We start from the raw sequence: 18,167 nt of genomic DNA on the forward strand, positions 1-18,167 counted from the left end.
ACAGGTAGTACTGTATTATGAAATGGCGAATTCTTTTGAAAATTGGTGACAAAATCTTGAGGTTGTTGTTGTTGTTGTTCTAGGGTTTAACGCCATTTTTCAGCACAAGATAAGCTATACATGGCGGCCAGTATAACTGGTGGAGGAAGAACCCTGGAAAACCCATGAAAGAACCACTGACCCACGAGAAGCTACTGGCAGGCTTTCCCACGTACCCACGCTAGCTGAGCCTTGGACTCGAACCCACGCAGACAGAGGTGAGATGGCAGTGATCCATAACGGTGAGCACTTTAGACCACTCAGCCACTCGGAGCCCCCAAATCTTGAGGCTAGTGACTTTTGGGCAAAATCTTTTATGATTGCCAGCACCATCCCTGGCCTGATCCTCCATCACATAATGTGCTGTTAGATCAGTGTACTGTATATATGTCATCTGTTCTACTTCTTACTCCTAATAAACTGCATATACCCACATGTACCAGTGCATTAATTATGTAATGGCAGCTCTGGATGTATGCAGTTTGCAGCAGGATACAACTTATAAGTAAGGATGGTAACAATTTTCATGGATCTGTGGTATATATTTATGGACCCAATTAATAATGATCCCTCTGTGAAACTAAATGGATTCCTTCCCCAATCCACAAATTTCAGTATCATCCAAAGTTTTGAAAACCCCAAAACTTGTATCAACAAAATCAATTGTATTAACTCCACTGTTTATTAACACCACTTGCCAACAAGAGACAATGATTTTGTCCATAAAAATGGTTAGTCATGCAATCAAATAATGATTCATATTTTTTTGCATGGCAGGTATTCTGCATAAAATGAAAGGTCTTTATGGCAGTAAGCTTTCTTTAGCATTTGGTGAAATTGAGTTGTTCTTGAGAGGTAATTATCGGTTCTATTTTTCTTTAGCAACAACTATCAAATTTGGTCAAATTATCTTGAGGTGTTTCGGAGAAGTTCTTTAATTGGTTTTATTTCATGCTTTAAAAAAAAAAGTCACATTCATTGGTTTATTGGTCGGCATATATTGTATGAAACTGAAAGGTCTGCATATCAAGTTGTTGTTGGGTTTGATCCAATTGTGTTGGGATTTTTGTTTTGTTTTACAGGAAGTTACAAAGGTTTGTCTGCATTTAGATTATTTATCAACTGCAGCCATATTGGATGTTAGATGCATCATGCAACTTTCATCAGGCAAATTGTTCTTTGAGGAGTCCACCTGATAATGAGAAAAAACTGCCTGCCGAATGCAAATATTTGAAAGATGATTCCTTCGTACTTTTTACACAAAATGCATGCAAAGCAATCTTTTTTTTTCTGAGTGGACATGGCCTTGTGAATACCATTAAACCAAATTAAACTGATCATCCTACACATGCAGCATTTAAATACAAAAATGACACTTTTGTACATTTTTCATTTTTTGTGTATCTTCTTTCGATAAAAAGTATTTTCTTGGGGAATATTTTCATTCATTGTGTTACTTTTTGCTACAAAAGTGAAATTTTTTGTACATTTTCATTTATTGCGTACCTGCTATCTAAGGATCCGTGCAATCTAATAGTATCCCTTTTTGGCTCAGGACATGCAATCAGCTGTGAGCTGGCCAAAAATGCCCCAATCAAGAGGTGTAATAGATGGATCATTTTAGGAAACTGTCCATTTCAAAATATGGACAATTTCCAGGGAGTTCAAATACTGCATAATGTGTATACACACTGTTAAGTACCTTGGTGTCTACACACTGTTAAGTACCTTGGTGTCTACACACTGTTAAGTACCTCAGTGTCTATACACTGTTAAGTACCTTGGTGTCTACACAAGTGTTAAGTTCCTCTGTGTCTACACGCTGTTAAGTACCTTGGTGTCTACACACTGTTAAGTACCTCAGTGTCTACACACTGTTAAGTACCTCGGTGTCTACACACTGTTAAGTACCTCGGTGTCAACACTGTTAAGTACCTTGGTGTCTTGGTGACCAGAAAATGTGAAAATCAGCAGCAAAACAAATTTTTAGAACTATCCATATTCATTAAAATTTTTGGTTTACTTGCAAGAAATTATTGTGCCCAAAAACTGAGTAATATTAGTAATCTTGTTTCATGTATGGTATTTTACATCTGTTTGAAAGGGTTTTTTCTCCTCATGAACAGCACTCCCTGGATAACTCGTGCCCTGATAACTTGTGAACCCACTTATAATGCGGGGTCAGTAGTGGATCCCATTTATTTTACTAGAAAGTACCAAAAAATGTACCCCTATCTGTTGAACATGAAGAAAATCGCGATCAAAATTGATATATCGCTCGTTTTATCATCGAAAACAGTTGATATGACCTGGAAATTTGAATCAACATTATAAAATTATCAACTTTAAATAAGAAGTTGTGTATTTTGTTAAAATCCTTTCCAGACAACATTCTTGGTATATCATAAATAACAGTATGCAACGAAACATCAATGAAATTGTCCTTAATGCCTACTTGAGGCATCATTTTATAAATAAATATCAATTAAATAAGTTTTTTTTTTAATTAAGTGAAATGCATGTTTTATTTTAGTTCAGTTTAAGTGTAATGATCACAAATACAATGTACCCTGTTGCATTCAAACATGAAATATATCAATCTACCATAACAGCTACGTCCATGAGCATTTCCGTGAGAACCCATTTAAGTGCTAAGTGTTTTGATACCTAATTTGCCTAAGTATTTGTTGTATTGTTGCAATGAATTAAAAACTGACCTACTTGTATTGCCATGTTAATTGTGTCTTTTGTATCAAATAAAGGGGTGTGTACTAATTGAAATGCTAAAAGGCATGCAAATCTAACCTGCATAACAGCTAGCAGTCCCGGTCTAGTGTCAGGTCAACTCATTTCAAGCAATTAATGGGACACTTACAATTTTTGTTGTTGAATGTAATATAATTAAACTAATTTAATTCTGCATACTCATTTACAAATGTGATCAACGATAGCAAGACAACCACGTGAAATGAATACTTGACATAAAATTCTGTTCCCAGATATGTTAAATTAATGAACAGATAGTTTCAGAGTTTGTAGTTAATTTGCAAAATCCTCATGGATGAGAAGTTTCACTATCACTTGCAATAAAATTATAGCACCATCATTTTATTATAGAACAATTTTTTAAAAATGACTTTCGACGATGATGGCTGTCTCACGAACTAAATGCTCTGTTTTTAAAAATAAAAAGGATTCTTGTCTGATTGTGAATTTGAATCAAGAACTAGTCTGGTTCAGTGCTGAGTATGCTCCTTGCATTGCATTCCACATGACTAGAGAGCAAAGCAGGGAGTAGATGGACCATCAGGGAACCAGACTATTCAACAACAACATAAAGCAGTGGTGCAATACACAATGTTTCTGCGTACATGTGAAGGTTGTTGAAACCAGTTGGAATAATGTTAACGATCTCACAGTGGTTAGATACCTTGAAATTAAGGTCATTTTTACATAAAAACGAATAACTTCATTAGAATAAGTACTTTATTGACAATTATTCCCAATGCGATTTTAAAACAAGTATTTAGTCATTAAACAGATCAGTTCACCTGCACCATCCCCCTCCCCATCAGTTTTCTCGAAGTTCAGCGATGATGGTAGCATTTCATATTGTTATGGATGTCCCTTGATAACTCTCGCCCCCGCTTTAAGTACAGTCTATGTTTCTGGACCCATTGTGCATGAATTATTGTGGGAAAGATGTAATTTGCAGTTTTGCCTTTTATATTTTTAGAACTATAATTTCAAATTGCACAATATAGCCAGGATTGTGCTGACTTACATTGCAAATCAGAAAAAATAAATTATGTTGTAAGCCACTACTAATTAAATTCATCTCTCTCTCAAATACATGCATATCTATGTATATATACACACACACACACACAATTTGTGCAGTGTTCTGGTTAATGCATGTAACATTCTTCACTGGTTGGCAAACTGGCAGGAAATATCAGAGTAAAAATAGTAATTAATTTTTTTGTGGGGATTGCAACAGGATGCAATAAAGGCTAATTGGCTCTTTTCAGTGAAGCGATACCTGGCATTTTCTTAACAAGTCCCATGTAATAGTTTTGAACATGTTTTGCCTATTTAATCCAATACTACTATGAAGTAATTCAAATTTGTAGTAATTCTGATTTGTAGTAATTCAAATTTGTAGTAATCCTAATTTGTAGTAATCCTAATGTTATCTCTGCATCATTTTAGTTTTAAGACTTTGGAACTCAATGAATTTATTTAAAATTTAAGAACACATCCTATATCAACCCACATACTGCCTCATGAAATTGTGTGGTTGATTTTCTGAAACAAAGCTGTTCAATATGCAAGTCAGGTATTTTCTAAAGTTGGCAAATGAAAATTAAACATTTACAACACAAACGACTGGCAATATTGTGACCATGATACTAATGTGAATGGAAACAATTGGATAGCTGCACAACCAGACAACTGTGACATTCAGAAAGTAAGAATGTAAGATTCCCCCCACACACATAAGTTCAGATATTTTCATGACAAAATGCTGCATGAAAAGCAGCTGTATTTTAAAATATTATATTTTATGATTGTGGCTATTAAATCAGAACACTTAATTTTCCAGTCATCCAATGAGACAAAAGACATTTCCAGTCATCCAATGAGACAAAAGACATTTCCAGTCATCCAATGAGACAAAAGACATTTCCCAACTAAAGATCAATATGTCAACTTACCATTTCTAGGGACATGTCCAATTAGTAAGAAGCTGTAACACATTCAGTGTTCCACATTATGTTTGGAACATACCAGAATTACCTTCTAAATAATTCATTTCTTTTTTTATGAAATAATTTATATATATATATTTTTTTTTTATCTTTTTAAAAAAAAAATTAATTTTTTAATCAGAAGTCTATTTCATGTAAATTTTCATGCTTATGTATCAAAACTTCCCTGATCAATAAAACTACAAGCTTTTTTTTTTATCTTTAAGTTTTCATCCAATTCTTACTTTAAGTACGACCGGATGCCTGAATGTACCCAGGGACAGGTACAATTAGAGGTGAGATGATGACATCAACCTAGATCTACTGCTGTCTGGACCAAACACTGAAATACTTGACATGCCAATTATTATCAGGTTAAAATAATATCATAAGTCAGTTATATGGTTGAACAAATGACGTAAAATATCTCTGAATTTGACATTACTGAGAAGGAATAAAAGGACTTAAGTTCTCCAATATTAAACATTGAACATTATTATGTATGTGGTATTATTATGTATGTGGTATTATTATGTATATGATATTATTATGTATGTGGTATTATTATGTATATGGTGTGGTATTATTATGTATGCGGTATTATTATGTATATGGTGTGGTATTATTATGTATGCGGTATTATTATGTATGCAGTATTATTATGTATGTGGTATTATTATGTATGTGGTATTATTATGTATGCGGTATTATTATGTATGCGGTATTATTATGTATGTGGTATTATTATGTATGTGGTATTATTATGTATGCAGTATTATTATGTATGCGGTATTATTATGTATGTGGTATTATTATGTATGTGGTATTATTATGTATGTGGTATTATTATGTATGCGGTATTATTATGTATGCGGTATTATTATGTATGTGGTATTATTATGTATGTGGTATTATTATGTATGTGGTATTATTATGTATGCAGTATTATTATGTATGCGGTATTATTATGTATGCAGTATTATTATGTATGCGGTATTATTATGTATGCGGTATTATTATGTATGCGGTATTATTATGTATGTGGTATTATTATGTATGCGGTATTATTATGTATGTGGTATTATTATGTATGTGGTATTATTATGCATGCAGTATTATTATGTATGTGGTATTATTATGTATGTGGTATTATTATGTATGTGGTATTATTATGTATGCGGTATTATTATGTATGTGGTATTATTATGTATGCGGTATTATTATGTATGTGGTATTATTATGTATGCGGTATTATTATGTATGTGGTATTATTATGTATGCAGTATTATTATGTATGCAGTATTATTATGTATGCAGTATTATTATGTATGTGGTATTATTATGTATGCAGTATTATTATGTATGTGGTATTATTATGTATGCAGTATTATTATGTATGTGGTATTATTATGTATGTGGTATTATTATGTATGCAGTATTATTATGTATGTGGTATTATTATGTATGCAGTATTATTATGTATGTGGTATTATTATGTATGCAGTATTATTATGTATGCGGTATTATTATGTATGTGGTATTATTATGTATGCGGTATTATTATGTATGCGGTATTATTATGTATGTGGTATTATTATGTATGTGGTATTATTATGTATGCGGTATTATTATGTATGTGGTATTATTATGTATGCAGTATTATTATGTATGTGGTATTATTATGTATATGGTATTATTATGTATGTGGTATTATTATGTATGTGGTATTATTATGTATGCAGTATTATTATGTATGTGGTATTATTATGTATGCGGTATTATTATGTATGCGGTATTATTATGTATGCAGTATTATTATGTATGCGGTATTATTATGTATGCAGTATTATTATGTATGTGGTATTATTATGTATGCAGTATTATTATGTATGTGGTATTATTATGTATGTGATATTATGTATGTGGTATTATTATGTATGCAGTATTATTATGTATGTGGTATTATTATGTATGCAGTATTATTATGTATGTGGTATTATTATGTATGCAGTATTATTATGTATGTGGTATTATTATGTATGTGATATTATGTATGTGGTATTATTATGTATGCAGTATTATTATGTATGTGGTATTATTATGTATGCAGTATTATTATGTATGTGGTATTATTATGTATGTGGTATTATTATGTATGTGATATTATGTATGTGGTATTATTATGTATGCAGTATTATTATGTATGTGGTATTATTATGTATGCAGTATTATTATGTATGTGGTATTATTATGTATGCAGTATTATTATGTATGTGGTATTATTATGTATGTGGTATTATTATGTATGTGGTATTATTATGTATGCAGTATTATTATGTATGCGGTATTATTATGTATGCAGTATTATTATGTATGTGGTATTATTATGTATGTGGTATTATTATGTATGTGGTATTATTATATATGTGGTATTATTATGTATGCGGTATTATTATGTATGCAGTATTATTATGTATGCAGTATTATTATGTATGTGGTATTATTATGTATGTGGTATTATTATGTATGTAGTATTATTATGTATGCGGTATTATTATGTATGCTGTATTATTATGTATGCGGTATTATTATGTATGTGGTATTATTATGTATGTGGTATTATTATATATGTGGTATTATTATGTATGCAGTATTATTATGTATGCGGTATTATTATGTATGCAGTATTATTATGTATGTGGTATTATTATGTATGTGGTATTATTATGTATGTGGTATTATTATATATGTGGTATTATTATGTATGCGGTATTATTATGTATGCAGTATTATTATGTATGCAGTATTATTATGTATGTGGTATTATTATGTATGTGGTATTATTATGTATGTAGTATTATTATGTATGCGGTATTATTATGTATGCGGTATTATTATGTATGTGGTATTATTATGTATGTGGTATTATTATGTATGCAGTATTATTATGTATGCAGTATTATTATGTATGTGGTATTATTATGTATGTGGTATTATTATGTATGCAGTATTATTATGTATGCGGTATTATTATGTATGTGGTATTATTATATATGTGGTATTATTATGTATGCAGTATTATTATGTATGCGGTATTATTATGTATGCGGTATTATTATGTATGTGGTATTATTATGTATGTGGTATTATTATGTATGCAGTATTATTATGTATGTGACTGTTATTCATCAAGCAATTCTGAGACAGGGATTTGTTTCAGTTTCTTGTTAAAATCAACTATCTGTGCCACTTTATGGATAATGTGGATGTTTAGATTGTGTGTTATTGTAGAGGATCAAAATTGAAGTATGCAATGAAATGGTATGTGCGAGAACTTTTATGTAAGTGACTGTTCTGTTAGTTGTTTAACTGAGTCAGTTCTTATACTGGAACAAATTTTCTTTAGTAGTATTTATGTCCTTCCAAAGTTCTGTTTTAATTTTTATGTTCAAATCTCTAACCCAAATGAGTTTGCAGAAGTTATTTATGATTCTTCAATTCAGCTGAAGAAACCAAATAGTAAATAGATATCTTAAATACTGGAAATAATAATAATAATAATAATAATAATAATAACACTATCAAAAATAATTGTAAAAATTTTTCAGAAGGTAACCCATTAGTTTATAAAACTAGTCACTCTTGAAGCCCTCTATTATATACCAATATTTGCAGATGCATAGATCTGTTATAGCAGAGTTTATTTAAAATGTAATTTCATGAAAAAGTGAAATGGAAGGAGAGGGAAAAGAAAACATGAGCAAAATATTGTTAGGAAACTAAGAAAATGCAACACAATGACCGGCATTTAATTAGAGCATTCTTTTTCACATATTTAGGAAAACTATTTCCTAATCAATCTGTTCACATCAAGTTTCTACATCTAGGCAGCCTGCAACTTGTTTTGTAGTACAGCTACGGGACAAATGCATCTGACAGCATGTCTCACCAGAAAATGTTTTGTAGTACAGCTAAGGGAAAAATGCATCTGACAGCATGTCTCACCAGAAAAGAGATCTTTAGCTGTAACATTATTTTGCAAGAAGGAAGTAAATCATTGATCAAGATATATAAAAAACAGCAAGATATATAAAAAACAGCAAGGGATCTAGTACTTAACTATACAAATTGATCAATTTAGAGCATCCCATTTACTATTCTATTTTTGGAACCTCTCTGTGAAATAAAGAAAATCCATTATATAGTTGTCTATCTAAATTTATAAATTTATAGTTCCTCAAGAATGTGATGGTTAAGGCCAATGATTTTCTTAATCAACTAAGACTGTACCAACAAATTTTCCTTCCTCAAGGGTTTTCAGCCATTTATCTACTGTTGCTATCAAAACCAATTCAAAGGATTGTTTGGGCCTAAATTCCCACTGAGCTGCATAATATTAGTTGTCACTTACAAAGAAGACCATAAATGTCCATGTTTTCTATTAATTTGGAAAGGGTTCGGAGAATCAAAATTGAAATTGGTGTAAAATTATCAGCATGAGATGAGATCTACTTGTGCTAATAGGGGTGATTTTACCTACCTTCAGGATTTAGCAAAACTAATTGTAATACTTTAATATGATATGTAATGCATTCTGCTCGTGATGGCATGCTGCTATGCCATGACAGGCTCCTATGACACAATGGGCTGCTATGCCATGACAGGCTCCTATGACATAATGCGCTGCTATGCCATGACAGGCTCCTATGACACAATGGGCTGCTATGCCATGACAGGCTCCTATGACACAATGGGCTGCTATGCCATGACAGGCTCCTATGACAAAATGGGCTGCTATGCCATGACAGGCTCCTATGACACAATGGGCTGCTATGCCATGACAGGCTCCTATGACAAAATGGGCTGCTATGCCATGACAGGCTCCTATGACACAATGGGCTGCTATGCCATGACAGGCTCCTATGACACAATGGGCTGCTATGCTATGACAGGCTCCTATGACAAAATGGGCTGCTATGCCATGACAGGCTTCTATGACACAATGGGCTGCTATGCCATGACAGGCTCCTATGACAAAATGGGCTGCTATGCCATGACAGGCTCCTATGACACAATAGGCTGCTATGCCATGACAGGCTCCTATGACATAATGTGCTACTATGCCATGACAGGTTCCTATGACATAATGTGCTGCTAAGCCATGACAGGCTCCTATGACAAAATGGGCTGATATGCCAAGACAGGCTCCTATGACATAATGGGCTGCTATGTCAGGACAGGCTACTTGCAAATGTATTAGGCCAATTTCATCTCGTGTCAGTGCTTTTGACAAATTCAAACATACATCTAAATACTTTTACATCTCTGAATTTCAGGAATTCAAAAATGTGCATCATAGGTCAATTTATTCACTACACCTTTAGACAATCATAATTTGTAACATCTGATGGAGCTTTAAATTTTGAAGGTATATTTGCAAAAAGTTGTCATTAAAATATTACCTATCTAACAAGGATTGGAAACATCCTATCCTTCGTACTGAAATTATTTTAACAAAACTAAAGGTGTCCTTTTACCTACTAACTGAATGGTCTAAAGCGCTCTCCGTTACGGATCACTGCAATCTCACCTCTGTCTGCGTGGGTTTGAGTCTCAGATTTGGCCAATGTTGGTATGTGAGCAATGTGGGTATGTGAGAAAGCTTGCCAGTAGCATCTCATGGGTTGGTGGTTCTTTCCGGGCTTTTCCCGGGTTCTTCCTCCACCATTAATACTGGCCGCCATGTATAGCCTATCGTGTGCTGAAAAATGGCATTAAACCCTACAACAACAACAACAACAACTTTTACCTACCCTAAGCTGAAAAACAGTTTAGAAAAAAAATACTGGGATTCCTTTTTTCATGCTACAACTTTCTGGCAGTAACCCTCCTTAGAACTGGTTTTGCAACTTTATTCTTCTACAACTAGTAATCCCCTTCAGTTCCCTAATCCTTAGCTCGGATTCCAATTCTTACAGATTGAGGACTGTCATCCATCTTCCATCCTGGTTGCTGTTCAAAGTTTACCTTTTGAGTATTCCAAGGTAAAGTGTTGATCAACTACATCTAAGAATAATTTCATCTAGGTTTCAAGAGTTTCGTTTGGATTATCAAACATCTTAACTGTATCCAGATCATACACAATTGTCCAGGTTGAAGTTTTTTTTAAAGTTCTATATGTCATAGTGATGTGGTTATCTGAAGAGGGAATGGTTTTATATTCATTGGTAAAGATTGTTGAAAAATTATCACCAAGACCAATTTAGGTATGGAAACGTTTACTACTTTTTCATTACTATTCCAATATCAAACATCATGAAAGGCTATTGACTGATTCTTTTATTTACAAGCAAAGAAAATATACCGCACTTCTTTTGTATAATGTAATATTTTTTAAAATTAGCAAGCAAATATTAAAAATATTTTTATTTGCATTGTGTAAAAAGCAGCGCCATTAAATCCTTAAATATTGTCACATGACACTTTTCAGTACACTTTGAACATGGTCCCTAAAGATTTGGGTGACTGTTGTTCATAAAATGTTGCTTTTTTAAAACAATTTTAGTTATATTAATGGTCATTATATTAATGGTCATTATATTAATGGTCATTATATTAATAGTCATTGTATTAATGGTCATTGTATTAATGGTCATTGTATTAATGGCCATTATATTAATCATCATTGTATTAATGGCCATTATATTAATCATCATTTTATTAATGGTCATTATATTAATCGTCATTGTATTAATGGTCATTATGTTAATTGTCATTGTATTAATGGTCATCTGAAGGATCTCCAACTCTACATGTGAGCTATAACTAATTTCCTTCTGTACATGACTTTAAAAAACGGTTTGTAAATACAGGACAAAGTTGTGATTCGTGTTTGACTGACTATGCCATAAAATGTTATTCATGTCTAATTGAGTGTGCCATAGGCTGTATTTCATGTCTAATTGAGTGTGCCATTGGCTGTATTTCATGTCTAAATGAGTGTGCCATAGGCTGTATTTCATGTCTAATTGAGTGTGCCATAGGCTGTATTTCATGTCTAATTGAGTGTGCCATAGGCTGTATTTCATGTCTAATTGAGTGTGCCATAGGCTGTATTTCATGTCTAATTGAGTGTGCCATAGGCTGTATTTCATATCTAATTGAGTGTGCCATAGGCTGTATTTCATGTCTAAATGAGTGTGCCATAGGCTGTATTTCATGTCTAATTGAGTGTGCCATAGGCTGTATTTCATGTCTAATTGAGTGTGCCATTGGCTGTATTTCATATCTAATTGAGTGTGCCATAGGCTGTATTTCATGTTGACTGAGTGTGCCATAAGCTGTATTTCCTGTTTGATTGAGTGTTCCACATCTATATTTCATGACTGAGCATGCCATTAAGAATTTTCATGTTTAATTGAGTGTTTTCCATGTTTGATTGGGCATGCCACTGGGTGTTTTTCATGTTTGATTCGACATGCCACTGGGTGTATTTCATTGTTTAATTGGGCATGCCATTAGGTGTTTTTTTTATGTTTGAGCATTCCACTGGGTGTTTTTCATCTTTTATTGAGCATGTCAGTGTTTTCCATGTTTGAGTGGGCATGCCACTGGGTGTTTTTCATGTTTAATTGAACATGCCATAAGTTGCTTTTTATGTTTAATTGGGCATGAAAAAGCAAACTTATCTTAGGACATTTTAAAGAAGCTGTATTTCATGCTTGATTGAGCATGCCATAAGCTGTTTTATTTGACTAAGCACACTACAATTGTATTTCATGTCTGATTGAGCATGCCAGTGTTTTGTATTTCATTCAGCATGTCATATGATGTTCAATGTTCTTTATATCTGACTGAGCAGGCCATAAGCTGTGCTTTATGTTTGACTGAGCATGCCATGCAGTGTTGTTCTTGCTTGACTGAGAATACCCGAAGCCGAGTTTCATATTTGATTGAGCATGCCATGCAGTGTTGTTCATGCTTGACTGAGAATGCCCAAAGCCGAGTTTCATATTTGACTGAGCATGCCATATGCAATCTTTTGTATTGGATTCAGCATGCTATAATCTATCAAAACACTTATTTAAAATTAATACATATTTTATAATCTATCAAAACACTTATTCAAAATTAATACATATTTTATAATCTATCAAAACACTTATTTAAAATTAATACATATTTTTTCCAGACAGAGATCATGCAAATGCAGTTTTGTCCCCATACATAGATTTCGATCCCTTCCTTCAAGGTTTCAATTTTTTCTAAATTACTGAGATCAATTTTATCTTTTTCATGCTCAAAACATGCCTGCAATTTGAAGTAAATAGGTGTAGTATAAATTTCAACATATTTTATTTTTCACCCTTTTTGGCACAACATGTTGACCTTTAGCATGCACTGGTCATATAACGATCTTAATTCATGGAGGAAGCAAATGATATCCATGAACATTAACAAGCACGCTTACCTCTGGACATTTAAACAAATCATTTTTCTCTGTTCTCGGCTCAAATACAACTTTGTTCTTGGAATCTCTGGTCCACATCACCATGTTTTCTACCAGGGAGTCATGATCCTCAAGGATGCGCTCTAAAAGTTTTTAAAGAAGTGAAAGTTATATCTCTCTATGTATGTATATATGTAACTTTATATGTCTGTGTATGTAACTTTGTATGTCTATGTATGTAACTTTGTATATCTATCCATGTATCTACGTATGTATGTAACTTTGTATGTCTATGTATGTATGTAACTTTGTATGTCTATCCATGTATGTCAATGTATGTATATATGTAACTTTGTATGTCTATATATGTAATTTTGTATGTCTATATATGTAACTTTGTATGTCTATCCATGTATCTATTTATGTATGTAACTTTGTTTGTCTATCCATGTATCTATGTATGTAACTTTGTATGTCTATGTATGTAACTTTGTATGTCTATCCATGTATCTATGTATATATGTAACTTTGTATGTCTATGTATGTATGTAACTTTGTATGTCTATATATTTAACTTTGTATGTCTATCCATGTATCTGTCTATGTATGTATATATGTAACTTTGTATGTCTATGTATGTAACTTGTTATGTCTATCCATGTATCTGTCTATGTATGTATATATGTAACTTTTTATGTTTATGTAAATATATATGTAAATTTGTATGTCTATCCATGTATGTATTCATGCATGTATCTATCTAAATTTATCTAAGTGCAACTGTCTGCATGTGTGTGTGTGTGTGTGTGTGTGTGTGTGTGTGTTTGTAAAGTCTGCATGTGTGTGTGTGTTTGTAAAGTTTGCTCAAGTTAATGGTACTTGCAAGATTTTTTTTCGGTAAGTTAACAAAGCAACTTGATAATGATGAAATTTATTATAAAGGAGGCCGTTTTTTATCACAAAGAAGAAGAAAACATTTATATATTTTATTAACTGATGTACTGGACAATGTGACATCTTCCATTACAGATTAGTTATTGCTCAAGTTTTAGTATTATTCATTCATCGATCAATTTCTTTGGGGTCTAGACAATATGTTCTAAGTGGACAATATGTTCTAATTGGTACTTCGACAATATGTATGTTCTAACTGGGGCCTGGACAATATGTATGTTCTAGGTGGGGCCTGGACAATATGTATGTTCTAGGTGGGGCCTGGACAATATGTATGTTCTAACTGGGGCCTGGACAATACGTATGTTCTAATTGGTGCTTCGACAATATGTATGTTCTAACTGGGGCCTGGACAATATGTATGTTCTAGGTGGGGCCTGGACAATATGTATGTTCTAACTGGGGGCCTGGACAATACATATGTTCTAATTGGGGCCTGGACAATATGTATGTTCTAACTGGGGCCTGTACAATATGTATGTTCTAGATGGGGCCTGGACAATATGTATGTTCTAACTGGGGCCTGGACAATACATATGTTCTAATTGGTGCTTCGACAATATGTATGTTCTAACTGGGGCCTGGACAATATGTATGTTCTAGGTGGGGCCTGGACAATATGTATGTTCTAACTGGGGGCCTGGACAATACATATGTTCTAATTGGGGCCTGGACAATATGTATGTTCTAACTGGGGCCTGTACAATATGTATGTTCTAGGTGGGGCCTGGACAATATGTATGTTCTAACTGGGGGCCTGGACAATACATATGTTCTAATTGGGGCCTGGACAATATGTATGTTCTAACTGGGGCCTGTACAATATGTATGTTCTAGGTGGGGCCTGGACAATATGTATGTTCTAAATGGGGCCTGTACAATATGTATGTTCTAGGTGGGGCCTGGACAATATGTATGTTCTAGGTGGGACCTGGACAATATGTATGTTCTAATTGGGGCCTGGACAATATGTATGTTCTAGGTGGGACCTGGACAATATGTATGTTCTAAGTGGGGCCTGGACAATATGTATGTTCTAAGTGGGGCCTGTACAATATGTATGTTCTAGGTGGGGCCTGGACAATATGTATGTTCTAGGTGGGGCCTGTACAATATGTATGTTCTAGGTGGGGCCTGGACAATATGTATGTTCTAGGTGGGGCCTGGACAATATGTATGTTCTAGGTGGGGCCTGGACAATATGTATGTTCTAGGTGGGGCCTGGACAATATGTATGTTCTAGGTGGGGCCTGGACAGTATGTATGTTCTAGGTGGGGCCTGGACAGTATGTATGTTCTAGGTGGGGCCTGGACAGTATGTATGTTCTAGGTGGGGCCTGGACAATATGTATGTTCTAGGTGGGGCCTGGACAATATGTATGTTCTAGGTGGGGCCTGGACAATATGTATGTTCTAGGTGGTTCTAGGTGGGGCCTGGGCAATATGTATGTTCTAATTGGGGCCTGGGCAATATGTATGTTCTAATTGGGGCCTGGACAATATGTATGTTCTAAATGGGGCCTGGACAATACATATATCTAATTGGTGCTTCGACAATATGTATGTTCTAGGTGGGGCCTGTACAATATGTATGTTCTAACTGGGGCCTGGACAATATGTATGTTCTAACTGGGGCCTGGACAATATGTATGTTCTAAGTGGGGTCTGTACAGTATGTTTGTTCCAACTGGGGCCTGTACAATATGTTTGTTCCAAGTGGGCCTGGACAAGCTTTTCTAAAATAATTAGTTTTAAAACTGGAGTAAATGTGGGACTAAGCATTGGATTATAATAATAGAAACCTCAAAAGAATCTCTCATTCCCCCACCCCTCTAATAATAACCCTCTAAAACACAATATATATGTTCTAATTCAACAAAATCATTCTCTTTTTTTGAAAGATAAACAAACTAACTCAACTGCTATATTAACAGACTTCAACAAAATACAATACCACTCCCACCCCCACCCCATTTTTATCTCCAGTTACTGAATCAACAGTTGATAAATGAATGTAAGATTCCAATAATAACAAGAAATGCAGTTTTGAAACTCAACAGAGAAATGTTTTGAAAATAACACAGGATAAAAATTTACCATGGGTTTGAGGTAACAATTAAAAATTAAATTTGTCATGACCAAAGAGAAGCAAGTCTTACTAGCAATAAGCTAGTTCCATTCAAATAGAAATTGTATATATTACAACAATTTAGAAAAACTTAACCCATCATTTACCCATGAACAATTCAGGCATGTGCTCCACAACAGCCATTTCTGTGTTGAGTCGGATGTGGTTTTTGTCGGACAAGATTTGTATGACCTCTGCAATGGTCATCTTCTCATCCACCAGTATACTCTTACTGCTGCCATCCTTAGCAAACGCTCGCACAAACAGCTGCAGAAAAAATATTATATTTTTGTTGAGAATAAAAGATGAACATGTTCATTCTAGAAAACTGAAGCACATATATATTGTATGTTCCTCGGCATGACAGCCAAAAATGTGTTCAAAACCAACAGAAACAAAAATTCCAAAATTACAAATACTGCAGCCTTTAAAATGACACCAGAGTTATCTTACCTTAGTTTGCAAATTCACCACATTCAATGAAATAGGTATAATAATGCATGATGAATGTGAAATATTACATAGATTTGCAATCACATGTAATTTTTAAAGCTAATTTTTAAGACTGTTTATTAGACAATTATGTACATTTTAACAAGTTGTTTAAATTTTGTCAATTAGATAACTGTTACTTCATGTGGTTGATGCTGTACTAAAACACTTTGCTGAAAAGATGAATTTCATCATGTCGATAACAAGGTGCTAGACTGTAACACTGGTGTAAATGATGAATTTTCATGTGGATGTCATTGCACCAGACTGTAACACTGGTGTAAATGATGAATTTTCATGTGGATGTCATTGCACCAGACTGTAACACTTGTGTAAATGATGAATTTTCATGTGGATGTCATTGCACCAGACTGTAACACTGGTGTAAATGATGAATTTTCATGTGGATGTCATTGCACCAGACTGTAACACTGGTGTAAATTATGAATTTTCATGTGGATGACATTGCACCTGACTGTAACAGTGTGGTGTAAATGATGAATTTTCATGTGGATGTCACTGCACCAGACTATAACACTGGTGTAAATGATGAATTTTCATGTGGATGACATTGCACCAAACTGTAACAATGTGGTGTAAATGATGAATTTTCATGTGGATGACATTGCACCAGACTGTAACACTGGTGTAAATTATGAATTTTCATGTGGATGACAATGCACCAGACTGTAACAGTGTGGTGTAAATGATGAATTTTCATGTGGATGTCATTGCACCAGACTGTAACAGTGTGGTGTAAATGATGAATTTTGATGTGGATGTCATTGCACCAGACTGTAACAATGTGGTGTAAATGATGAATTTTAATGTGGATGACATTGCATCAGACTGTAACAATGTGGTGTCAATGATGAATTTTCATGATGATGACAATGCACCAGACTGTAACAGCGTGGTGTAAATTATGAATTTCATGTGGATGATATGATAGGCTGTAACACTGGTTGTTGTTGCTGTGGTTGTTGTTGTGGGGTTTAATGCCATTTTTCAGCACACGATAGGCTATGCATGGCAGCCAGTATTAATGGTGGAGGAAGAACCCGGGAAAACCCCGGGAAGAACCACCGACCCACGAGAAGCTACTGGCAAGCTTTCTCACATACCCACATTGGCCAAATCCTAGACTCGAACCCATGCAGACAGAGGTGAGATGGCAGTGATCTGTAACAGAAAGCGGTTTAGACCACTCGGCCACTCGGGGCCCCCTGTAACACTGGTACACTGGTGTAAATTATTGATTTTAATATTTGGTTGATATGATAGGCTGTAACATTGGTACCCTGTGGTGTAAATTATAGATTTTAATATGTGGATGATATGACAGGCTGTAACA

At 34.0% G+C, this 18,167-nt stretch overlaps 1 protein-coding gene across 4 annotated transcripts in view; it reads right to left on the reverse strand.

Moving 5' to 3' along the window:
* Positions 1-18,167, reverse strand: part of LOC149776139 (uncharacterized) — a 332,110-nt gene that overhangs the window by 42,423 nt on the left and 271,520 nt on the right. For all 4 annotated transcript variants that reach the window (XM_089942420.1, XM_089942418.1, XM_089942419.1 and 1 more), the window contains 2 exons: positions 16,429-16,588; positions 13,261-13,382 (listed from right to left, as the gene is read on the reverse strand). In XM_089942420.1, the coding sequence (XP_089798546.1) occupies positions 13,261-13,382; positions 16,429-16,588 (282 nt within the window). The remainder of the gene's footprint in view (positions 1-13,260; positions 13,383-16,428; positions 16,589-18,167) is intronic.

The sequence above is a fragment of the Sinohyriopsis cumingii genome, chromosome 18, assembly GCF_028554795.1.
Source record: "Sinohyriopsis cumingii isolate HCF-2022 chromosome 18, ASM2855479v2, whole genome shotgun sequence".
NCBI classification, from domain to species: domain Eukaryota; kingdom Metazoa; phylum Mollusca; class Bivalvia; order Unionida; family Unionidae; genus Sinohyriopsis; species Sinohyriopsis cumingii.